Genomic DNA, 23,184 nt, shown 5'->3' with positions numbered 1-23,184 from the left:
ATAAGATTAATTGAGGATGCTGGAATTAATTATGAACAACTATAATGACCATAGATGTGATTATGGGCATACGTATAATGAGTGTGTAGGCACGAAATTGCTACTGGAGACTAACACAGTGTGTTAATATGGGAAATTAGGCCTTATGAAATCTAAAGGAAATAGGCCAAACTATGAGTAGGATGTTTCCCTATTATTGTCCTCCATGTATTCGGTGTTTCATGTGTCTATGTTGAAGAAAGTAGTTGGAGACCCGACACTCATTGTTCCGGTTGAGACTATTGAGGTTGATGAGAAATTGACTTATGAAGATATTCCAGTTTCTAAGAGTTACCTTCTATGAATTATGTATCAACCGTATAGCTGATGTTAAATGTGTTCCTTTTTGGTAGTATACTAATCGTGAGGCCACAATTGGCATTGTCTTAATGTTATGTTGCATCGTTGGTTCATTTATATGTTGTTAGGACTGGTTTTGGTGATTCTCGGGTATGTGGTTAGGCCCAATTGCAGAGGACACTCTGCCGAAATTTCTGAAAAGTTTGAGAGTTAGCCAAATTTTGGGGCCTTAAGGAAGTTGAAATGTTGAAAGAATATCTACGATCTATATGAAGTCAAGAACGATTAAAGATGATGGTTAAGGTGAAATGAGTATAATACTGTACCTATTAATGACTTGTAAAACATTCGAGGACGAATGTTCTTAAGTGGGGGATAATGTAACACCCCGGAAATATTTTGAAGTGTTTTAAAACCATTAAGAAGATTGACGGGTGCTAATTATATTAATTCGGGTATGAACAAGACTGATAACTTGAATGATAACAATTGATCTGGATAATATATGTATGAGGTGCATTAAGAATGGTTTATTGTCTAAGAAGAGCCCAAAGGCTAAGTCAAGTTTAAAATTATATGATGGGATAAAGTGTCAAGTGGGTTCGCACTAGACCTAATTGCAAATGAGTATAACTCTCAATTTATGAAGGGTTATGTGGTTTATAACCTATAAAATCAAAGATCTTTGAGTCTTGTTTCCAACGCATTAAACCGTTCATCATTTGGATAAGTATACAGAACGTTATGGCCATTTTACTGGACATGTGTCATATGCCTCCCAGATGCGCGGCCGCACATATTTGAGACTTTCTGCCTCAGGTGCGCGGCCGGATGCGCGGCCACTTGCCCAGGTGTGCAGCCGCGCACGTAGGAGCCCATTAAATAACCCCAAGGATGGGTAGAGAGAGGGGCTAAGTCATTTCTTCAAGACTAGGGCTTTCTCTCCATCACCCATCTGGCCAAGGCTTCTAATACACACCTAAGGTGAGTTTTTAAGTGTGATTTTATGATGATTTCACTTCTCAATCACTAGTTACAACAAGGTTTTGTATTGGATTCCATAGGATTTCTTCAAAATATCAAGAACACCCCAAAAGTTGACTTTCAAGATTTGGTCTTCAAGAGGTAATCTTTCACTCTTAAACCTATAATCATGGATTGTTAGTGAATATATGAGCAAGAAATAAGCATTTGCACTTATTGGATGGTGGTTGGAAGCCATAAATTCTTCGACTAGATTATTTGGTGTTGTAGAGATTTTGTAATGAATTAATTAGTAACAATTGGGTGGATGTGAGTTCATTGATGATTATAACGATGCTAAGAAGGTAGTTATTGGACAAAGGATGTTGTATTATATCTTGTTGGTGGGAATGAGGAATTGTTGGTTGAAGAAAACACCATTACTAGAGGTAGTAAAATGCTATGTTCTCTAGGTGTTTGATAAAATGCCTAAATGACCAAATATCTAGAAATTTATTTACTAATATTGGTCCAATTGAATTATGTTGATGTAGATTGAAGTTGTAAGAGTAGTGGGAGGTTTTAATACCACTAAAGAGCTGAATTAAGAAAGCTCGATTTGTGGTGATCTTATTTCCAAGGGATTTTCAAGGAAATCATCGGGATTTGAGCCGTCCGGAGGTGGCTTCACTCATGAAGATCATTTAAAGACTCGGTTTAGTTTCGCCGAGGTAAGTATCTTGCCTAACCTTGAGTGGGTGAATTACCCCTTAGGCATTGAGTCTTATGTGAAAATTGCGTAATTGAAAACCATGTACGCGAGGTGACGAGTACGTACTTGGTTTATATGTGCAAATTATATCGGTTGAAATTCGTAGACGCTCTTATATATTAAATTGGAAAATTGGTGGAACTTAGTAAATCCTTGAATTGTCACGCCTTATCCTTGTTTATTGAATTTGTTTTTATATGATGATTTGGTGTGTTTACCACCTTGATGTTTATGTGAATCCCGTGTTTTTTTGTTGAGTTGATATTTTCTGTAGATAATTTCAATATGGATTATTCATTTCAAATAATTTGTTAAATAATTTTAAAATGAGGCATTAATCTATTTGCCAAAATTTTGGATTAAAGAAGGTGTTGTTCTTTGATGAATTACTTTCCAGTTCATGTTATTGAAATTGGTATTGAGTTATAAAAGTCATAAATCATACTGAGGCAAAGTGTTAAATTGTGACATATTATTTAGTTGAGTTGTTCACTCCCGAATATTGTGTTAAGATTTTGTGTGCACATTATGGTCGAGCTATGTGCTCCTTATTGTGGAAAATAATGTAGTGTCGATTTCTATGATAAGTTATAATATTTTAGCAATTAATGTGAAATTTTTTTATATGTTGTAATATTTGAGCACTTGAGGTGCAACTTGTGATATGTTTTCATATTTGAGCACTTGAGGTGCAACTTGTAACATGTTTTGATATTTGAGCACTTGATGTGCAATTTATAATATGTTTTGATATTTGAGCACTTGATGTGCAATTTATAATATGTTGTGATATTTGAGTACTTGATGTGCATGTTGTGATAATCGGGCACTTGAGGTGCGAATTGCGATATATTGTGATATTGATACGCATGCGGTGGTATAAGGTCGGGTGTTGAAATGCATGTGATGAGATAAGGGGGGCTTGATATGCGTGGCTAGTAGGGAGAACTACTATAAGCCATGCGGTGTGATAAGGGTGGCTAAAACGCGGGATGCTATTTCGAAAAAAATAATTTTTAAAGAATAATATGTGAAGGCTCCTGTGGTGATATAAGGAAAGATTGTGAATTTATTTATAATTTGGGACTACGAGGAGGTACCTCGGGAGTGCCCTTTTGTTGAAATTTATTTATGATTTGGGACTACGAGGCGGTACCTTGGGAGTGCCTTTGTTGATATTTCTCTATGGTTACACTTGCCTTTGGTTATTTTGTTTTTCCGAAATTTGTAAATTCTTGTATTTTTCGTGATGTATTATTTGACTTAATATTAAATTTTTTGAATTTCTTGTTGTATTGTGTTGACCTTGAAGTTTTCATATGAGACTTTGAGGATTTGTATTTCTGGGTTGTACTTGTTTTTGATGATTGAGTTGTTTTAAATAAAAGATCATTTCTAGCATGTTTTAATTTAATAAATTTTGTATCCAAATCAGTAGCTTATATGATGCTTTATTTTAATTGAAATGTCATTTTTCTTCACTCAAACGATTTCTAAAATAAACTTAATTCTTTGTTGATTTCCTACATGATTTAAAGATTTTAACCTTACTTTATTGAAAATAAATTGATCCTACGGATCTTATATACATTGATATTTTGGTACGTGAGTTGTCCGTGCGGTTATGAAAATAATATGGGCATGAGGTGTCGGGGAAAATATGATGATTTTATTATTGACACGTGAGTTGTCCGTGTGGTTGTGATAGAAATATGGGCACGAGGTGCCGTGGAAAATATGAAAGTGGATGAGACACGTAATTTTTATGATTGTGAAATGAGGTGTCACATGGTGACTTTTACTTGAAAATATATTTATTTGAAAAAAGTATATTCGAAAGATATTTATTCAAAAGAAGTATATTCGAAAGATATTTAACTTAAAGAATAATATGTGAAGGATTTATATTTGAAGAACTTGATTAACTGATTATACTTGTGTTCCTTATTCGTCTGAGCAATAATTATGATGTTCTTGTTGCCTTGTTGTTATATCACTGGCTTATTTTGTTGTTATCATTGCTAGTTATTTTCCAATACTATTGTATACTTCTATATTGCAGGTTATTTGACTAGTGAGTGTCTTGACTGTACCTCGTCACTACTCCACCGAGGTTAGTCTTGATACTTACTGGGTACCGACTGTGGTGTACTCATACTACACTTCTGCATATTTTTGTGCAGAGCCAGGTGTTGGAGATATCGGACTCGGGCAGAGTTAGTGTGTTGATTGCAAGGATTCAAGGTAGAGCTGCTTGGTCGTCGCAATCCCTTGGAGTCTTTCCATTTTATTGTACTGTCAACTCTTATTCGAACAGTATTGTATATTCGATCTTTGAGATCATTGCATGTATCCAGTTAGAGTTCGTAACTCAGTATTACCAGCCTTGGGAAGGTGTTATAATTATTTCCGTTGTTGGTTTCGATTATTAAAAAAAAGACTTGAATTGTAATTGTAATTAGCTTACCTAATCTTAAAGACTAAGTGCCATCACGACGCCTGTAGTGGGAGTTCGGGTCATGACACTCTACTTGTTTCCTTATTCCGTATTCACTATTTAACTGTTGAATTCTTACTTGAAATTGCTACTTCTTGGAATATCTTATTTGCTGAAATTGGCATTGAGTTGCAAAGGTCGTGATTCCTATCGAGGCAAAGTTTCAAGTTGTGAAGTATCATTCTATTGAGTTATTCTTTCTGTTATTATTGTTGAGACTTTTGTGTACATTGTGGTTGAGCCGCTGGCTCTTTATTGTGAAATTTTGTTATTGTTTGGTTTCTCTGGCAAATTGTGATATTGGGAACTTGAGGTGCGATTTGTGATACGTCGTGATATTGATACACATGCGATGGTATAAGGTCTGGGTGTTGAAATGCATGCAGTTAGATAAGGTAGGTTTGATACGTGTGGCTAGTAGGGGAACTACTAGAAGCCATGCGGTGTGATAAGATGGGCTAAAATGCGGGATGCAATTTCGGGAAAAATGGTTTTCAAAAGTAAATGTAAAGGCTCCCGCAGTGATATAAGGAAAGACTGTGAGTTCCTTTTATTATTTGGGACTACGAGGTGGTACCTCGGTAGTGGCCCTTGTTGATCTTTCTCTATTTGCTGTATTTGCCTTGGTTGTTTGTCTCCTTAACATGTTAATCCTTGTTTCCTTCTATGTTGTATTAACTGCCTTGATTCTGTGTCGTTAACTATTGGTAAATTCCTTATTGTTTTATTTTCATTGTCATTATCATTATATCATTAATCATTATATCATTATATCTTTCATCTTGTTTCTTATTATCTCCAGTAGGGCCTCGACCTGACCTCGTCACTACTCTACCGAGGTTAGGCTTGACACTTACTAGGTACCATTGTGGTGTACTCATGCTACACTTCTGCACATCATTTTTTGCAGATCCGGGTACTTCCTATCAGTCCCGACACTAGTGAGTTGTGTTTATTTTGGAGACTTCAAGGTGCACATGCCCGCGTCCGCAGGCCTCAGAGTCCCCTTATATCCTTCTTTTCTTATTTCATTACCCTATTATAGACAGTGATGTATAGGATTTGTTCAGTACTATTACTTAGAGCTTGTGAATTATATTTCACCAGGTTTTGGGAGTTGTACATATTGAGTTATAGATTTTATTTATGTAGTTGCTGAAGTTTTGAGATTCTAAATTATTATTTCCATTATTCCGCATGTTATTAGGCTTACCTAGTCTTAGAGATTATGTGTCCTCACGACATCCTACAGAGGAAATTTGGAGCCGTGACATATTTAGAGAACAACATACTCGAATTGGGCAAGTTTTGGAGAAGTATTTCGGGAGATATGAGACTCAACTAGTGTGGGTTGGACTCTTGGGTTATGAACACCAAAGAACAATATTTTGGCAAATTGGTTGAGCTATCGGACTCCGATTGAGTTGGTTTTTGTTTGTGTGAGCTTGTATTGGTTCGGACTTCGCTTGGGTAAGCTTGGATTTGGAATCCAAGGCGGGCCCGATGCTGTCTTTTGTTGACTTTTTGAAAATAAATATAAAGATCATAGCTTTATTTATTGTAATTAGTTTCTCTTGCATTGTTTGATGTTATTAAGTCATTTTTTGTTAGATTTGAGCCGTGTGGAGGCGAATTTTAGGGGAAAAGCTGTTTTGGAGGGTTGAGTTGGCCTAGTTGAGATAAGTATCTTGCCTAACTTTGTGTGGGGGAAACTGCCCTTTAGGATTTAGGTTGATTGTGCTATTTGTTTAATGTGAAAGCCGTGTACGCAAGGTGACGAGCGGGTACACGGGTTATATGTGGTATTTGACCGATTTAGATTATCTAGACTCTTTTTATGATTTTAATTGAATTGTCATAACATGTTATATCTCTCATTATTAATCTACTCTTGTTATTTTGCTCTTATATGCTTTAGTTGAAGTTATTGCCTTTCTTATTGTCTTGTTATCTTTTAATTGTTGAATCACTTTTAATTGAAGTTGTTATTTCGCGGAATATCATCTTGTTGAGTTATTGGTGTTGAAGTTATAATAGTCATTATCACATTGAGGCGGAGTTGTTAATTATTGAGATACCTTTCTGTGATGACCCAAAAATGTCATCTTTAAATTTAATAAGTAATTCTGTGTTCTAAGACCTCGAAAAGTACCATTTACCATTCCTCGAATTGCGTGCACAGTTTGTACAATTTTCCGAAAAGTTTTTATGTGAAAAATAGATTAAAATATGAAATAGAGCTTTAAAAACTCAACTGAGCTGACTTTAGTGATTTGGGACTTGGGTGTATGCACGGAATCGAATTCCGAGGTACCTAGTTCAAGATATGAAATTTTGATGAAAACTTAAAAGCTTGAAAGCTTAATGATTTTTAAGAAATTACTGATATTGAATTTATTAACCTCGGGTCCGTATTTTGGTTTCGGAGCCCGGTATAGGTCCACTATAATATTTTTGACTTGTCTACCGAATTTGGTGAGAATCGGAGTTGATTTGACGTGATTCGGACGTCCGGTTATAAAAATATAAGTTTTAAAGTTTTCTTGAATACTTCCTTTGATTTGGTGCTAAATTCGTAATTCTAGGTGTTATTTGGGCGATTTGATCGTGCGAGAAAGTTCGTATGATATTTTTAGACTTGTGTGCATGTTTGATTTGGAGCCCCGAGGGCTCGGGTGAGTTTCGCATAGGTCACGGGATATTTTGGACATTGAAAATCTGGTATTTTGCTGCAATAGGTGTTCTGGCATGTCCTTCTTCGCGTTCGCGAAGGTACTCTCGTGAACGCGAAGAGTAAACTGGACAGCCGAAGTTTTCTTCTTCGCGAACGCAAAGAGATGGGGGCATTACCCTTCGCGAACGCGACCAGCTCCTCGCGAACGCGTAGTGTTAGGCACACCTAGGGGAGGGTTGATCATTCCTTCATCGCGAACGCGAGCAATGCCTCACGAAGGCCAGGGTGAAAAGCCTTCGTGAACGCGAAGGAGGACTCGCGAAATCGAAAGCCACGGACTGCTACATATCGCGAACGTGACAGGCCCTTCGTGAACGCGAAGAAGGCCTGACGCATGTGACTTAAAACAGAACCAAAACGGGATTTTTCCCATTTTTCACAAACCCCTGCCTCAAATCTTGCACTTCAAAGGCATAAGTGTAGCGTGAGTACATAAATAACGTGTACATAGTAAGTATCAAGTCTAACCTCAAAGAAGTAGTGATGAGGGGTCGACTTCGACACTTACTAAGGACCGACAAAAAAACATAATAATGTGAAGTTATAATAAAGCAGGTAATATACAATAATGATAGCACTCAAAACAAGAAGTAAGCAAGAAAATCCTTCTTTCAAGTAAGATTCAACCATTTCTCTCATCTATTCCTTTCACCTTTCAAGTCCGTTAAACATTATTAAATATAACAAGAGATTTCGGTATCACTACGCACGAGTTATGTCGAGGACGTACAGCCCGATCCAAATATACATAATAATATATTGTGCACTGCCGAGGGTCGAACGGTCCGAACCATATAATATATCAACAAATCCTTCTGAGGCAAACGGCTCGCTTCCGTGAGAGTAGTGGAAGTTTACCCCGCTTGCGGAATATATTTGCGAAGTGGTTGAACATATAATTTCTCAATTTATCGTAGTATTTCTCAATTACTTTCTAAAAATAAGAAATTCAACTTGGGACTTTAAATATTGAGACCTTCAACTTCCACTTTAACCCATTAATTAGTAAGCATAAACAAGCAACGGTATCAATAAAGCATGGTGTAAGCCTAAATCTACCCGGACATAAGCATGAATAGTAGATACGCACGGACTCACGTCACATCGTGCGTACGTAGCCCCCACAAATAGAAGTACATAATGATTAAGTTCACCTATGGGGTTAGTACTCTCTTACAAGGTTAGAAAAGAGACTTACCTGGTCTCAAAGTCTACTTCCCGGTTCAAGAATAGGTGCACTCCCTCAAGTCGGTGCCGAATCAATCCAAACTAATCAATACGTGCTCAAGAGTTCGTATTCCAACTATTAAAGAGGTTACCCAACCCTAAATGCAAGATTCTAAAATTCACCCCTTGGGCCCACGTGCCCGGATTCCAGAAATTTTCGAAGAAAGTTGTTACCCATAACGTTAGAAACATAAATATATGATTTTCACTAAGTTCCATAACCATTTTGGTGATAAATTTCCATTTTTATTAAACCCTAGATTTTTCATCTAAACTCGTGATTTCTATAAATTTTCATGTTAAAATTTACCCATAATCTATGTATTAAACTCACATTAAGTAGAAATTACTTACCTCACAAGGCTAGGTCAAAATCCCCACCTTAAATGCTCTCTAATCGCCCAAGAGTGAAACAAATGGCCCCAAAAATGCCTAAGTCCCGATTTTAAACTTACTGCCCAGCTGCCCTCCTTCATCGCGAACGCGGAAGGGACCTCGCGTTCGCGAAGGCAAACGGTTCAAGCCCCTGAGATGACTCATCGCGAACGCGACCAACTCTATGCGAACGCAGAGGCTGGCTTGGCCTACCCTTTGCGTACGCGAGGATTTCTCTGTGAGCGCGAAGAACAAATAGCGGCCCAAGGCCAGCCCAGGGTACTCTACGCGAACGCGAGCCGCCTTATGCGAACGCGAAAGTCACAGGTCCCAGACCTTCGTGAACGCAAACTATCTATCGGGAACACGTGGCACAAAATTCCCCAGACCTCAATTCCTTCTACGCGAACGTGAGAGTACTTCCGCGTTCGCAAAGAAGGAAATCAGAACTAGAATTTTCTAGTTTTTCACACTTAGCTCCGAGGCGACCGAAACTCACTCGAGCCCCTCGGGACCCTATCCAAAGGCACCAACATGTCTGAAAATATGATACATACTTTCTCGAACTCTCAAAATGCGAAAATCAACAACGGAACTAAGAATCGCACCCCAAAACCAATTGAATCATACTTAAGAACTTCAAGTTCTTCAATTTACTTCCAACATGCCGAAATGTACTAAAACTACTCGGAATGACACCTAATTTTACGTGCAAGTCTTAAATGACATTACGGAACTATTCTCGGTCTCGAAATTCCGTTTGGACCTAGATATCACCAAAACCCACTCCAAAACAAATTTAAATAACTTCTTAAAACCTTCAAGAACCAACTTTCACTATTAGGTGCTGAAACGCTCTCAGTTCATCCAAAACCCGATCCGAACATACGCCCATGTTCGAAATCATCACATGAACCTAGTGGAACCGCCAAATCCCAATTCCTAGATCGTTTACTCAAAATATTGACCGAAGTTAAACGTGGCTTTTTAAGCCAACCTTAAGGAACCAAGTGTTCCGATTTCAACCCGAACCCTTCCAAATCCCAAACTAACCACCCCCGCAAGTAATAAATCAGTAAAAGAATGTATGGGAAGTCTTATTTTGGGGAACGGGGTTTTATAAAGTAAAACGATTGGTCAGGTCGTTACATTCTCCACCTCTTAAATAAATGTTCGTCCTCGAACGGATTTAGAATCATTCCTGAAGTGCTGGATAAGTGTGGATATCTGCTCTGCATGTCCTCCTCGGACTCCCAGGTCGCCTCCTCGACTGGTTGGCCCCTCCACTGGACCTTTACGGTAGAAATCCTCTTGGATATCAACTGGTGATCCTGCCTATCAACTACGGCAACTAGCTCCTCTTCATAATGCAGACCCTCATCTAACTGAATCGTGCTGAAGTCTAACACATGTGACAAGTCGGGGTGATACCTCCGGAGCATAGACACGTGGAAAACTAGATGAACTCCCGATAGAATGGGAGCCAAAGCAAGCTCATAAGCAACCTCCCCGACTCGCCTTAACACCTCAAATAAACCTATAAACCTTGGACTCAACTTGCCCTTCTTCCCAAACCTCATGATCCCCTTAATCGGCGAGACTTTCAAGAGAACCTTCTCGCCTACCATAAATGACATATCACGCGCCTTTTGATCTACGTAACTTTTTTATCTGGACTATGATGCGCGAAGTCGCTCCTGAATCAACTTTACCTTTTCCAAGGCATCCTTCACCAAATCGGTACCATATAACTTAGCCTCGCCGGGCTCAAACCACCCAATAGGAGAACGACATCGCTGACCATATAAATCCTCAAATGGAGCCATCTCAATGTTGGACTGATAGCTGTTGTTGTAAGCAAACTCAGCCAAAGGCAAGAACTGATCCCATTGTCCCCTAAAATTAATCACAAATGCTCTAAGGATGTCATCCAAGATCTGAACTGTCTGCTCTGACTGCTTGTCGGTCTGTGGATGAAACGCAGTGCCGAGCTCTACACGGGTCGCCAACTTACCCTGTACGGCTCTCCAGAAATGCGAAGTGAACTGAGGGCCTCTGTCTGATATGATGGAAACAGGCACACCGTGCAACCGAACTATCTCCTGAATATAAACATGGGCCAACCTCTCTGAAGTATAAGTAGTTTCAACTCGAATGAAGTGTGCTGACTTGGTCAACCTGTCAACAATGACCCAAACTACGTCGAACTTCCACAAGGTCCGCGGCAACCCAACTACAAAGTCCATAGTAATGCGCTCCCATTTCCACTCTGGTATAGTCATCTGCTAGAGTAAGCCACCCGGATTTGGTGCTCATTCTTAACATGCTGGCAATTTAGGCACCTAGCTACATACTCTACTATGTCTTTCTTCATCAATCGCCACCAATAGTGTTGCATCAGGTCCCGATACATCTTCGTAGTACCTGGATGAATAGAATATCGATATTTATGCGCCTCCTCTAGAATCCTATCCCTCAACCCATCGACCTTAGGAACACATAGACGACCCTGGAGGCGCAGGACACCATCCTCGCCAATAGAAACCTCCTTGGAACCACCTTGTAGAACCGTCTCTCTAAGAACTGCGAAGTTTGAATCATCAAATTGTCGAGCCTTGATCTACTCTAATAGTGAAGGCTGGGAAACAACACATGCAAGGACTCGGTTGGGCTCTGAAATATCCAACCTCACAAGTCTGTTAGCCAAGGACTGAATGTCCGAAGCTAGTGGCCTCTCCTCTTCTGAAATGAATGCCAAGCTACCCACACTCTCTGCCTTCCTGCTCAAGGCATCTGCGACTACATTCGCCTTGCCCGGATGATAAAGAATAGTGATGTTATAGTCCTTCAGTAACTCAAGCCATATGCGTTGCCTCATATTGAGATCCCTTTTCTTGAACAAGTACTGCAAACTGCGGTGATCAGTGTAAACCTCACAAGGCACCCCACATAGATAATGCCTCCAAATCTTAAGAGCATGAATAATCACGGCCAACTCCAAATCATGCACAGGATAATTCTTCTCATGGAGCTTCAGCTGACATGAAGCATATGCAATAACTCACCCCTCCTGCATCAATACACAACCAAAGCCATGAAGTGTCGCAATACACAGTGTACATCCCCAAACCGGAAGGCAACACTAGAACTGGTGATGTAGTCAAAGCTGTCTTCAGCTTCTGAAAGCTCACCTCATAATCATTGGTCCAACGGAACGGAGCACCCTTCTGGGTCAATCTAGACAAATGTGTTGCAATAGATGAGAATCCCTCCACGAAGCGGCGATAATAACCTGCTAACCCCAAAAAGCTCCTAATCTCTGTCACCGAAATAGGATGAGGCCAACTCTGAATTGCCTCAATCTTCTTGGGATCCACCTTAATGCCCTCGTCTAATACAACATGCCCCAAGAATGCCACAGAATCTAACCAAAACTCACATTTGGAGAACTTAGCATATAGATTTTGTTCCCTCTAGGTCTGAATCACCACTCTCAAATGTTGCTCGTGGTCCTCCATGCTACGTGAGTAAATCAAGATGTCATCAATGAAGACAATAACATAGGATTTGATATGAGTCCTGAACACCCTATTCATCAAATCCATAAATGTCGCCGGGGCATTAGTCAAACCGAAGGACATCACTATAAACTCATAATGGCCATATCTAGTACGAAAGGCAGTCTTCGGAACATTTGAGTCCCGAATCTTCAACTGATGGTACCCTGATCTCAAGTCGATCTTGGTAGAACATCCTAGCACCCTGCAATTGGTCAAACAAATCATCAATATGCGGCAACGGGTACTTGTTCTTAATGGTGACCTTGTTCAACTGGCGGTAATCAATGCACATCCGCATAGTCCCATATTTCTTCTTCACAAATAATACTAGTGCACCCCAATGTGATACACTCGGTCTGATGAACCCCTTGGCTAGCAAATCCTCAAGTTGTTCCTTCAACTTCTTCAATTCTTTAGAAGCCATACGGTACAGTGGGATAGATATAGGCTGGGTACATGGATCCAAGTCACTACAGAAGTCGATATCACGATCTGGTGGCATGCCTGGAAGATCAGAAGGATACACGTCGGAGAACTCCTGGACTATTGGTACTGAATCAATTGTCGGGGACTCTGCAGTAGTATCCCGAACATAGGCTAGATAAGCCAAACAACCCTTCTCGGCCATGTGTCGAGCCTTTATAAAAGAGATAACCTAACTAGATGTACTGGTAGACGAACCCTTCCACTCCAATCTAGGCAACTCTGGCATCGCTAAGGTAACAGTCTTGGCATGGCAATCAAGGATTGCGTGATATGGGGATAGCCAATCCATGCCCAGGATGACCTCAAAGTCGGTCATATCAAGCAACAGAAGATCTGCTCTAGTCTCGTATCCACAAAATATGACCACACAGGACCGATAGACCCTATCCACAACAACAGAATTGCCCACGGGAGTGGACACATGAACAAGAGTACAGAAGGACTCACGAGGAATATCAAGAAAATGAGCCAACAGAGATGACACATACAAATAGGTAGACCCCGAATCAAATAATACTAAAGCTTCCCTACCGCAGACAGAAATAATACCTGTGATCACGGCATCTGAGGCCACTGAATCTAGTCTGGCCAAAAAAGCATAAAATCTGGCTGGAGTGCCACCTGGCTAGCCTCCGCATGCCTGACCTCCACCTCTGGTACGACCCCTACCCACCTGCCCTCCTCCTCTGGGAGACCGAACGACTGGTGCGACTACTTGAGCTGTAATCATGGGCTGCTGACCCTATTGTACTGCCTTGCCCCAAAGTCTGGGGCAATGCCTCTTTATGTGACGAGGATCCCCGCACTTATAACAACCCCTGGGGGCGGTGAACGGTTGCCCTGAAGTCTGACCCTAATAGCCTGAATACCCACCAGAAGGACCTTGGATAGCTGGTGGGCGATATGAACTCTCTGGCATGGCACTAAAGTAGGCACTGGAAGAACCCTGATGATCGGAGTACCCACTGAAAGAACCTTGAATAGCTGGCAGATGGTAAGAACTCTCCGGCATAACGCTGAAATAGGGTAACGCCGGAACACCCCGAGGAGGTGGTGGTGACAGATGTGAGGGCCTACTTGGCTGACCCCTCCCAAAATTACCTCTGGCCCCAGCTAGGGCACCTCTGAACTCTCCAGAGAAATGGGGCCTCTTGTCCCGCTGCAACTGCTCTCTACCCCTCTGACGGTAACCCTCAATCCTTCAAGCACTCTCCACTACCAACTGATAAGAAGTCCCCATCTTAACCTCCCAGGCCATAGTAGCCTGAATACCTGAGTGCAACCCCACAACAAACCTCCACACTCGCTCAGCCTCAGTAGGAAGTATCATAAGTGCATGGCGAGACAACTTAGAGAATCTAGCCTCATAATCAGTCACTGACATCTGACCCTGCTCGAGCCGCTCGAACTGACACCGCAACTCTTCCCTCTAGGAGGGTGGGATATACCTGTGCAAACATAGGTGGGTGAACTAGTCCCAAGTCATGGAAGGGGAATCTGCTGGTCTGCCAAGAAGATAAGCCTTCCACCACCTACGTGCGTTGCCCTCCAACTGAAAGGTAGTGAAATCCACCCCGTGAGACTCCAATATGCTCATTTTGTGCAGTCAGTCCCTGCACCTATCAATAAAGTCCAGAAGATCCTCATGTCGCTCACCCCCAAAGCCCGAAGGGTGAAGCCTAGTCCATATGTACAAGAGCTTTTGCGGCTCACCGGCCGCAGCTGGTCTAGGCTCAGGTACAACCGCTGCAACTGGCTGGGCCCCGCCCGTGGGTAGTGTACCTAGGGTATGATATACGGTAGCTGCATGCCCAGCTGGCTGAGAAGTAGGGGTTTGTTCTCCCCCTCCCACCTGAGATGTGGTTGGGTATGTTGGAAATAATCCAGCCTGGGTCATAAAATCCATGACCTGCAACATACGGCTCATGATCTCCTAAAAGCCCGGTGTTGACGTGAAATCTATCGAGGCGGGCTCTGCGGCGGGCACCCCGCCCTGCTCCTCGGCAATGAGATCCTCCATTGGATCCGCTGGCGGTACAATTGGGTCAACTCTGGGACGTCCTCGTCCCCTACCTCAGGCTGATTCCCTCCCCCGACCTCTGCCTCAGCCTCTAGCCACAGGGGGAGAAGCCCCTCCCGGGTCTGGAACGTCTGTTGCGCGCGTTCTCACCATTTGTGAGAGAATAAGAGGAATAAACTTAGTACACCATCAACTGCATGATAGGATATGAATAAAGAGTAGATTCTCAACACCCTATAGCCTCTCGAAGATAAGTACAGACGTCTTCGCACCAATCCGCAAAACCCTATTAGGCTTGCCCATAACTTGTGAGACCTACGTGAACCTAGTGCTCTGATACCATGTTGTCACGACCCAATTTCATCATAGGCCGTGATGGCGCCCAACACCGTTGTTAGGCAAGCCAACACTGATAAACCTAGTGGTTTCCACATTTAATATGCTTGCAAAGTAATAGGTTTCCGCATTTATAAAGGATTTAGAAATTTACTATTGTAAGGTAATTAAACAAAAGCAACTGAGTGAAAATCAAAGTCACAATAATAAATCCAAAATCATAAGTCTACTAGTGTGTGCCAAGACCTGGTGGCACAAGTGTGTGGGCTACTAGCAGAATATACAAACGAATACTAGACTACTATCTCAAGAAAATAGACAGAAATATAAATCCAAAAGAGAGAGACTCCGGCTGCTGCTGAACGGCTCAGAAGGGCAGCTCACCATGTAGTCTTGAGCTAGAAGTCAAACATGCACGCCGGACTGTTAACCAGATGCACCTGCCTCAGATCCTGCACAATAAGTGCAGAAGTGTAGCGTGAGAACATATATAACGTGTATCCAGTAAGTATCCAGTCTAACCTCGAAGAAATAGTGATGAGTGGTCGACTTCGACACTTACTATGGGCCAACAAAAAAAAATAATGTGAAGTTCTAATAAAGCAAGTAATATACAATAATGATAGCTCTCAAAACAAGAAGTAAGTAAGCAAATCCTTTGTTCAAGTAAGAATCAACCCTTTCTCTCACCTAATCCTTTCACCTTTCAAGTCCGTGAAACATTATTATATATAACAAGGGATTTCGGTATCACTATGCACGAGTTATGCCGAGGACGTACGGCCCGATCCAAATATACATAATAATATATTGTGTACTACCGAGGGTCAAACGGCGCAAACCATCTAATATATCAACAAATCCTGCCGAGGCGAACGACCCGCTCCCATGAGAATAGTGGAAGTTTACCCCGCTCGCGGAATATATTTGCGAAGCGGTTGAACACATAATTTCTTAATTTATCGTAGTATTTCTCAATTCCTTTCTTAAAATATGAAATTCAACTTGGGGCTTTAAATATTGAGACCTTCAACTTCCACTTTAACCCAACAACTAGTAAGCATAAACAAGCAACGGTATCAATAAAGCATGGTGTAAGCCTAAATCAACCCGGACATAAGTATGAATAGTAGCTACGCACTGAGTCTCATCACATCGTGCATATGTAGCCCCCACAAATAGAAGTACATATTTATTAAGTTCACCTATTGGGTTAATTCCATCTTACAAGGTTAGAAAAGAGACTTACCTCGTCTCAAAGTCTACTTCCCGGTTCAAGAATGCGCTCACTCCTCAAGTCGGTGCCAAATCAATCAAAACTAATCAAATAATATACAAACTAATCAATACGTGCTCAAGCGTTCGTATTCCAACTATTAAAGAGATTACCCAATCCTAAATGCATGGTTATTAGCTAGTTGTAGCTATCATTTACTATATTACTTCCTATAGCTATGTTTTTATTTTTTTAGAGTGTATTCGATGTATTTAAGCTATTGTATTCATGAATACAGTAGCAAAACTCGGCATGAAATGGGGGATTCCAGCTAGATAATTATTATAATCAACTGTATTCGACTATATTCACGATATGTATTTGTGAATACATTAACGTAAATAGCGCAAATCGTGGTCTATTCAGCTATTTTTTAAACGGAAAGTGAATCAATTAACACAATAGACTCCTAATATAACTCAAATAACTCAATTACATCACCCATAATCTGTATTTGACCGGAAATATGCTGAATATTTTTCAACAGAGCAATAGCCGAGTTTCTAATCCTTCCCTTTTCTGTTGATATCGTTCTGGGTGTTTCTGTTTTCAACCAATAAAATTCGAGATTCATCTATAGTGCAAAAATATATGAATGCATACTACAGATATATTTGAATACATATATACATCTGAATACATAAATTATATTAATTAAAACATATGAATACATTTATGGAATGCAGCGAGACAGTGAACACAATGAAATACATGGAATACAGCGAGATACACTGGAATACAATAAAAAAAAAGACAATGAAATACATAAAAATACAGCGAGATACATTGAAATACACTTAAACAAAGGTATCCGAATCTTCAATTTGCTCAGCCCCAAACTCCGTCGTCTTTGTTCAAAAACAATCCTAATGTTGTCTCGTCAAGAGGGTCGCGATTCTGACTCGAAACGTCATTGTTCCCGTTTCGATCAAGAACTCAGTCCAAAGAGATTTAGGAAGCACAATAGACCAGTCGAACTTTCCTCTTCTTCTATGTCTCCTCCGCTACTCAATTTGCAACAAACAACCATAGACCTCATTCTATTACAACTTCTAGGTATCCAGAATAGAGGAAACAGTGATTTTGGCTTGGCGTGAGAAGAAAGAGCGGAGATTCGTCGCTGATGGTGGTGGTGGCGGAGATGCTTTCTAGGAGGAAGAACGATCGACGGATGAACTGATGAGAGAGAATCCATGAGTTTTATGGCTTTGAGAGAGAGAGGGTGGAGAAAAATCTGAAAGAATGAGAGAGAAAAATAATACAAAGTGTATTTTATGGCTTAAGAGTAGGAGGTGATATTTTATGGCTTAATGAATCACCTATTTCAGCGTTTCTTAAGGAAATTTATCCTGGTGTTCTTTGATGATATACCGATATACAGTGGCAACTTGCAAGATCATGTTATGAATCTCCATCAGGTGTTTGATACCATGGCGCAACACATCTTGTTGGCCAAACAACCCAAGTGTGCTTTTGGAGTTTCTAGGGTGGAATACTTAGGTCATTTTATATCTACTGAAGGTGTTTCCACTGATCCTAAAAAGATTGGTGCAGTGCAGCAATGGCCTACTCTTATCAGTGTTAAACAATTGAGAGGCTTCCTTGGGTTGGTTGGCTACTACAGAAAGTTTATTAAAGGGTATAGACTCATCAGTAGTCCTTTAACTGAGCTGCTCAAAAAGGATAATTACTATTGGTCTGAAGCTGCCGGACATGCTTTTAAGGAACTGAAGATTTCTCTCACTTCTGCTCTTGTACTGGCTTTACCTGACAATGACATTCCATTTATAGTAGAGACAGATGCAAGTGGTACAAGTATTGGGGCTGTCTTTATGCAAAATGATCATCCAATTGCCTTTATTAGTAAAGGACTTGCTCCTAGGCACATCATTCTATCAGTTTATGAAAGAGAGTTGTTGGCCTTCGTCTTTGCAGTGACTAAGTAGTCACATTATCTCCTAGGGCAGCATTTTATTGTAAGGACTCATCAAAAAGATCTCAAGTATCTCCTGGAGCAGAAGCTACATACTAATTCTCAAATCAGATGGTTTACCAAGCTTATGCCATTTGACTTTGAAATCTAGTATAAAGAGGGCAAGGAAAATGTGGCAGTTGATTCACTATCTAGGGTCCCAGGTGCTGAGCTCATGACCTTGATGATATCTGCATTACATGAAGATTTATGGAAGGAAATTGAAGGCAGCTGGAACACTAATCCTCAGTTGCAAGCTCTTATCAACACCTTGCAGAATACACCTCAAAAACATTAAACTTGGCTTCATAACCAACTCAGGAGAAAGGGCAAGCTAGTTATTGGTAATGACAACACTTTGAGGACCAATATCTTGACCTTATGGCACTCTACACCAGCCGGAGGACATTCAGGCATTGATGCTACCACCAGAAAGGTCCTAGCTTACTTTTATTGAAAAGGGATTAGAAATGATATCCTTGAGTTTGTCCACAAATGTTCAATTTTTCAAAGGAACAAGTATCACACCAGTGCTTACCCTGGCCTTTTGCAACACTTGCCTATTCCTTCCCAACCTTGGACTGATATTAACATGGATTTCATTAAATAATTACCCAAGTCGAAGGGCAGAACTATTATTTGGGTCATTGTGGATAGGCTAACTAAATATGGTTATTTCATTGCCCTCAATCATCCTTACTCTGCACAATCCTTGGTTCCTATATTCTTCATAAATAGATATTTGGCTATAAAAATTAAAAGGTAGCTATAGAATATAATTTTTTAAAAGGGTATTTATTTGAAACAAATAAGGTATCAACCTTTGCTATAGGAGGTAAAAATTCCTAAATTATACAAAGTGTCCTTCTCCATGTCGGTAAGTATTTAAAAATGCTTGTGTCCATGAGGGCCGCGTTTCTGACTCGAAACGTCATTGTTCCCATTTTGATCAAGAACCCAGTCCAAAGAGATCTAGGAAGCACAATAGACCAGTCAAACTTTTCTCTTCTTCTTTGTCTCTCCGCTACTCAATTTGCAACAAACAGCCATAGACCTCATTCTATTACAACTTCTAGGTACCCAGAATTGAGGAAACAGTGATTTTGGCTTGGCGTGAGAAGAAAGAGCGGAGATTCGTCGTTGATAGTGGTGGTGGCGGAGATGCTTTCCAGGAGGAAGAACGATCGACGAATGAACTGATGAGAGAGAATCCATGAGTTTTATGACTTTGAGAGAGAGAGGGTGGAGAAAAATCTGAAATAATGAGAGAGAAAAATAACACAAAGCGTATTTTATGGCTGAAGGGTAGGAGGTGACCATAAATAGCTATTTGGCTATAAAAATCAAAAGGTAGCTATGGAATATAATTTTTTAAAAGGGTGTTTATTTAAAATAAATAAGGTATCAACCTTTGCTATAGGAGGTAAAAATTCCTAAATTATACAAAGTGTCCTTCTCCATGTCGGTAAGTGTTTAAAAGTGCTTGTGTCCATGTCGGATTGGTACGGAACTTCCACATTATAAGTAGAACACATATGGTAAATAGATGAAAAGTTGGAACGTGATTGTTGTGAGAAGGTTGTTCAAATTCATAATTATTTCCAACTTTACCACTTTTTAGTTGAATTAGAAGTTCTCGATATTGGTAGAGTAGGAATTCATACGCCGTGTATGTGGAGTTCAAATTAAAAAAGAATTCCATCATTAGGCAATTTACAATTAGATCCTTAAATTATACAAATATTTAAGGCATAAAAATCTATCAAAATTTCGAGGATATTTTAATCGCTTAACATTAGCATAAATTAATCGTGCTTTTATAATAATATATATATAGATATAGATATAGATTATGTGCATAGACGATAAGATTTATACAACCTTATCTCATATGCTAGGCCAGTAGGCCTAGAAGATTTAACGTGGAATTCCTGTAAACTCTTTTCCTCTTATTTTTTTCTCTTTAATTTACCTCCCTCTATAATGATTAAACCATTTACATACAAAAATAATGAATTATATGCCATCTCAAACTCTTTGTCACATATATAGGGTGAGAATTAACACTATTCACATTTATGATATGGTTTATTTCTTATATTTATAAAATATATTGTTATCTAATAATTTAGTATGAATCTGAATTAAATTAGTTCTTACAAAATTTAATTGAATGTTCGCGAAGGGACTGAAACAAAAGAAAAAATAAAATTTAAAAACGTGTCTAACAATGCGTTGCATACAAGGAATAAAACGTTTTAATTAATTTAAAATGCCTAATATTCCTGCAAAGTTAAAGTGGTAGCTACAAAATTTATTAAATTAATTCTAAAAAAATAAAAAAAATAGACAAAAACTTAGAAATATATGCTTTTGTTAAAAGTCCTAACTAATTAAAAATGATACGTTTAGGGAAGCTTATAGTAGGAAAAGACTCTTAGTAGTTTTTACATGATTAGGAATAGGAGTGTTCATAATTAATTACATGCAAGATCATAAAACTAATTCATTTGTTCGTATGTAGTAGATTTCATGTATATCTATCTATTTATACTATATTAAAAGCGTAAAATTCCTTAGCGAATTGTCGTTCGTCTTTTTTACTCTTAAAAATTAATTTTACATTGGACAAAAATATTTTATATTATTTATCGTATATTTAGGATTTCAAAATTAACTAAAATTTTAATTATTAAATCTTTCCTTATTAATAAGTCCTTATTTATGTACAATTAATATATTTTGTTTTTATTTATATTACGAATATCTCTTTGAAATCAACTTAGATTTAGTCTTTACGAGAATTATTTTTGCTTTTAACCACTCAAATTGATTCCCATGAAGAATCACGTCACTCTTATTAACTTTTGTAAAAACTTGAATCTACAACAACAACATCGACCCAGTAAAATCCCACTAATGGGGTCTGGGGAGGGTAGTGTGTACGCACACCTTACCCCTACCCCGAAGGAGTAGAGAGAATGTTTCCGAAAGACCCTCAGCTCAAAAAAAATAAAAGGATAAAATGACAAAAAGGAGACAATATTAGTATCACAACAATAATCATAGGATAAATAGGAACACCATGAAATTCAAAAGAAAGATGCAAAGCATAGGGAGACAATATTAGTAAATATTAGTATCACCACAACAATCATAAGAAAAATAGGAATACCATGAAATCTAGAAGAAAGATGCAAAGCAAAAGCGATAGCTAGTAAATAGGACATGCACTGAAAAGCAAAATAGTAAGCCACAACATTGCCATTAGCTATCTTAGACAAAAACCCTACATGGCTAGTCCCACAATGGTACGAAGTAAGGCACGACTCAACTACCTCCTAACCTACAACCCTAATGCTCGACCTCCACATCTTCCTATCAAGTGACATGTCCTCGAAAATCTAGAGCCTCGCCATATCCTGCCTGATCACCTCTCCCCAATACTTCTTAGGTCGCCCTCTACCTCTTCTCGTGCCTTCCACAACCAGCTGCTCACACCTCCGTACTGGAGCATCTGGGCTTCTCCTCTGAACATGTCCGAACCATCTAAGCCTCGCTTCCCGCATCTTGTCATCAATGGGAGCCACATGCACCTTCTCCTGGATATCATCATTCCTAATCTTATCTATCCTAGTATGCCCGCACATCCACCGCAACATCCTCATTTCTGCTACTTTCATCTTCTGGATATGTTAGTTCTTAACGGGCCAACACTCAGCCCCCATACATCATGACCGGTCTAACCACCGCTTTATAAAACTTACCTTTGAGTATCGGTGGCACTCTCTTGTCATACAGGACTCCAGATGCTAACCTCCACTCCATCCATCCTACCCCAATAGGGTGTGTGACATCCTCGTCGATCTCCCCTCCCCCCTGGATAACCGAACCAAGGTACTTAAAGCTGCCTCTACTCGAGATGACCTGCGAATCAAGCCTCACATCCACGCCCTCTTCCCCTGGCTCAGCGCTAAACTTACACTCCAAGTATTCCGTCTTCGTCCTGCTCAGCTTGAAACCCTTAGACTCAAGAGCCTGTCTCCAAACCTCCAGACTCTTGTTAACACCAGCTCGCGACTCATCAATCAGAACTATATCATCGGCGAATAGTATGCACCATGGCACATCCCTTTAAATATGGTGTGTTAACGCGTCCATCACCAGTACGTATAAGAACGGACTGAGCGCAGAACCTTGGTGTAACTTATAACTCGGCTTAGGGGCGATTTCAAAGGAGTTTTTCACGATTTCGAACTGGGAAAGTGTTCTTTATTATATAGTGATTGTATTTCATAAATCTAAGACTATATTCATCATTTATTTCGGATTTAGATAGAAGAAATTGGAATTTTTGTAAAACTTTCCAAAAATGAAATATCTAGATTTGAATGTCCATTTGATATCGGAATTGGATAATTTCTGTATGGTTGGACTCGTCTCGGAATGGGTGTTCGGATTTCGTAAGGTTTTTCGAGATTTGAGATGTGGGTCCTACTGTCGAATATTTTAATGAATTTTGGATTTTTATCCGAAAAATTTGTAAATTCATATGGAATTAATTCCTATTATTCATATTGAATATATCTAATTGTTTGTGAATAGATTTGAAGCTTTTGGAGATAAA

General features: G+C 39.7%; 2 protein-coding genes across 5 annotated transcripts in view; one reads left to right on the top strand and one right to left on the bottom strand.

The window, feature by feature from the left end:
- Positions 1-23,184, bottom strand: part of LOC104086706 (probable carbohydrate esterase At4g34215) — a 71,381-nt gene that overhangs the window by 24,976 nt on the left and 23,221 nt on the right. Inside the window, exon 4 of one of the 4 annotated variants that reach the window (XM_070191743.1) lies at positions 15,479-15,761. The exons of 2 other annotated variants lie outside the window; for them this stretch is intronic. The gene's annotated coding sequence lies outside the window, so the exon portion shown is untranslated. Of the gene's footprint in view, positions 1-15,478; positions 15,762-23,184 lie in introns of those variants that run through there. One more of the 4 variants, XM_070191741.1, reaches the window with a different exon arrangement.
- LOC138902992 (uncharacterized mitochondrial protein AtMg00860-like) lies at positions 17,896-19,774 on the top strand. The gene is made up of 2 exons (XM_070190900.1): positions 17,896-18,519; positions 19,634-19,774. Exons 1-2 carry the CDS (start codon positions 17,896-17,898, stop codon positions 19,772-19,774), a joined length of 765 nt encoding a protein of 254 aa, XP_070047001.1.

The sequence above is a fragment of the Nicotiana tomentosiformis genome, chromosome 12, assembly GCF_000390325.3.
Source record: "Nicotiana tomentosiformis chromosome 12, ASM39032v3, whole genome shotgun sequence".
NCBI lineage: Eukaryota > Viridiplantae > Streptophyta > Magnoliopsida > Solanales > Solanaceae > Nicotiana > Nicotiana tomentosiformis.
This window is presented reverse-complemented; position numbering and strand designations above follow the sequence as displayed.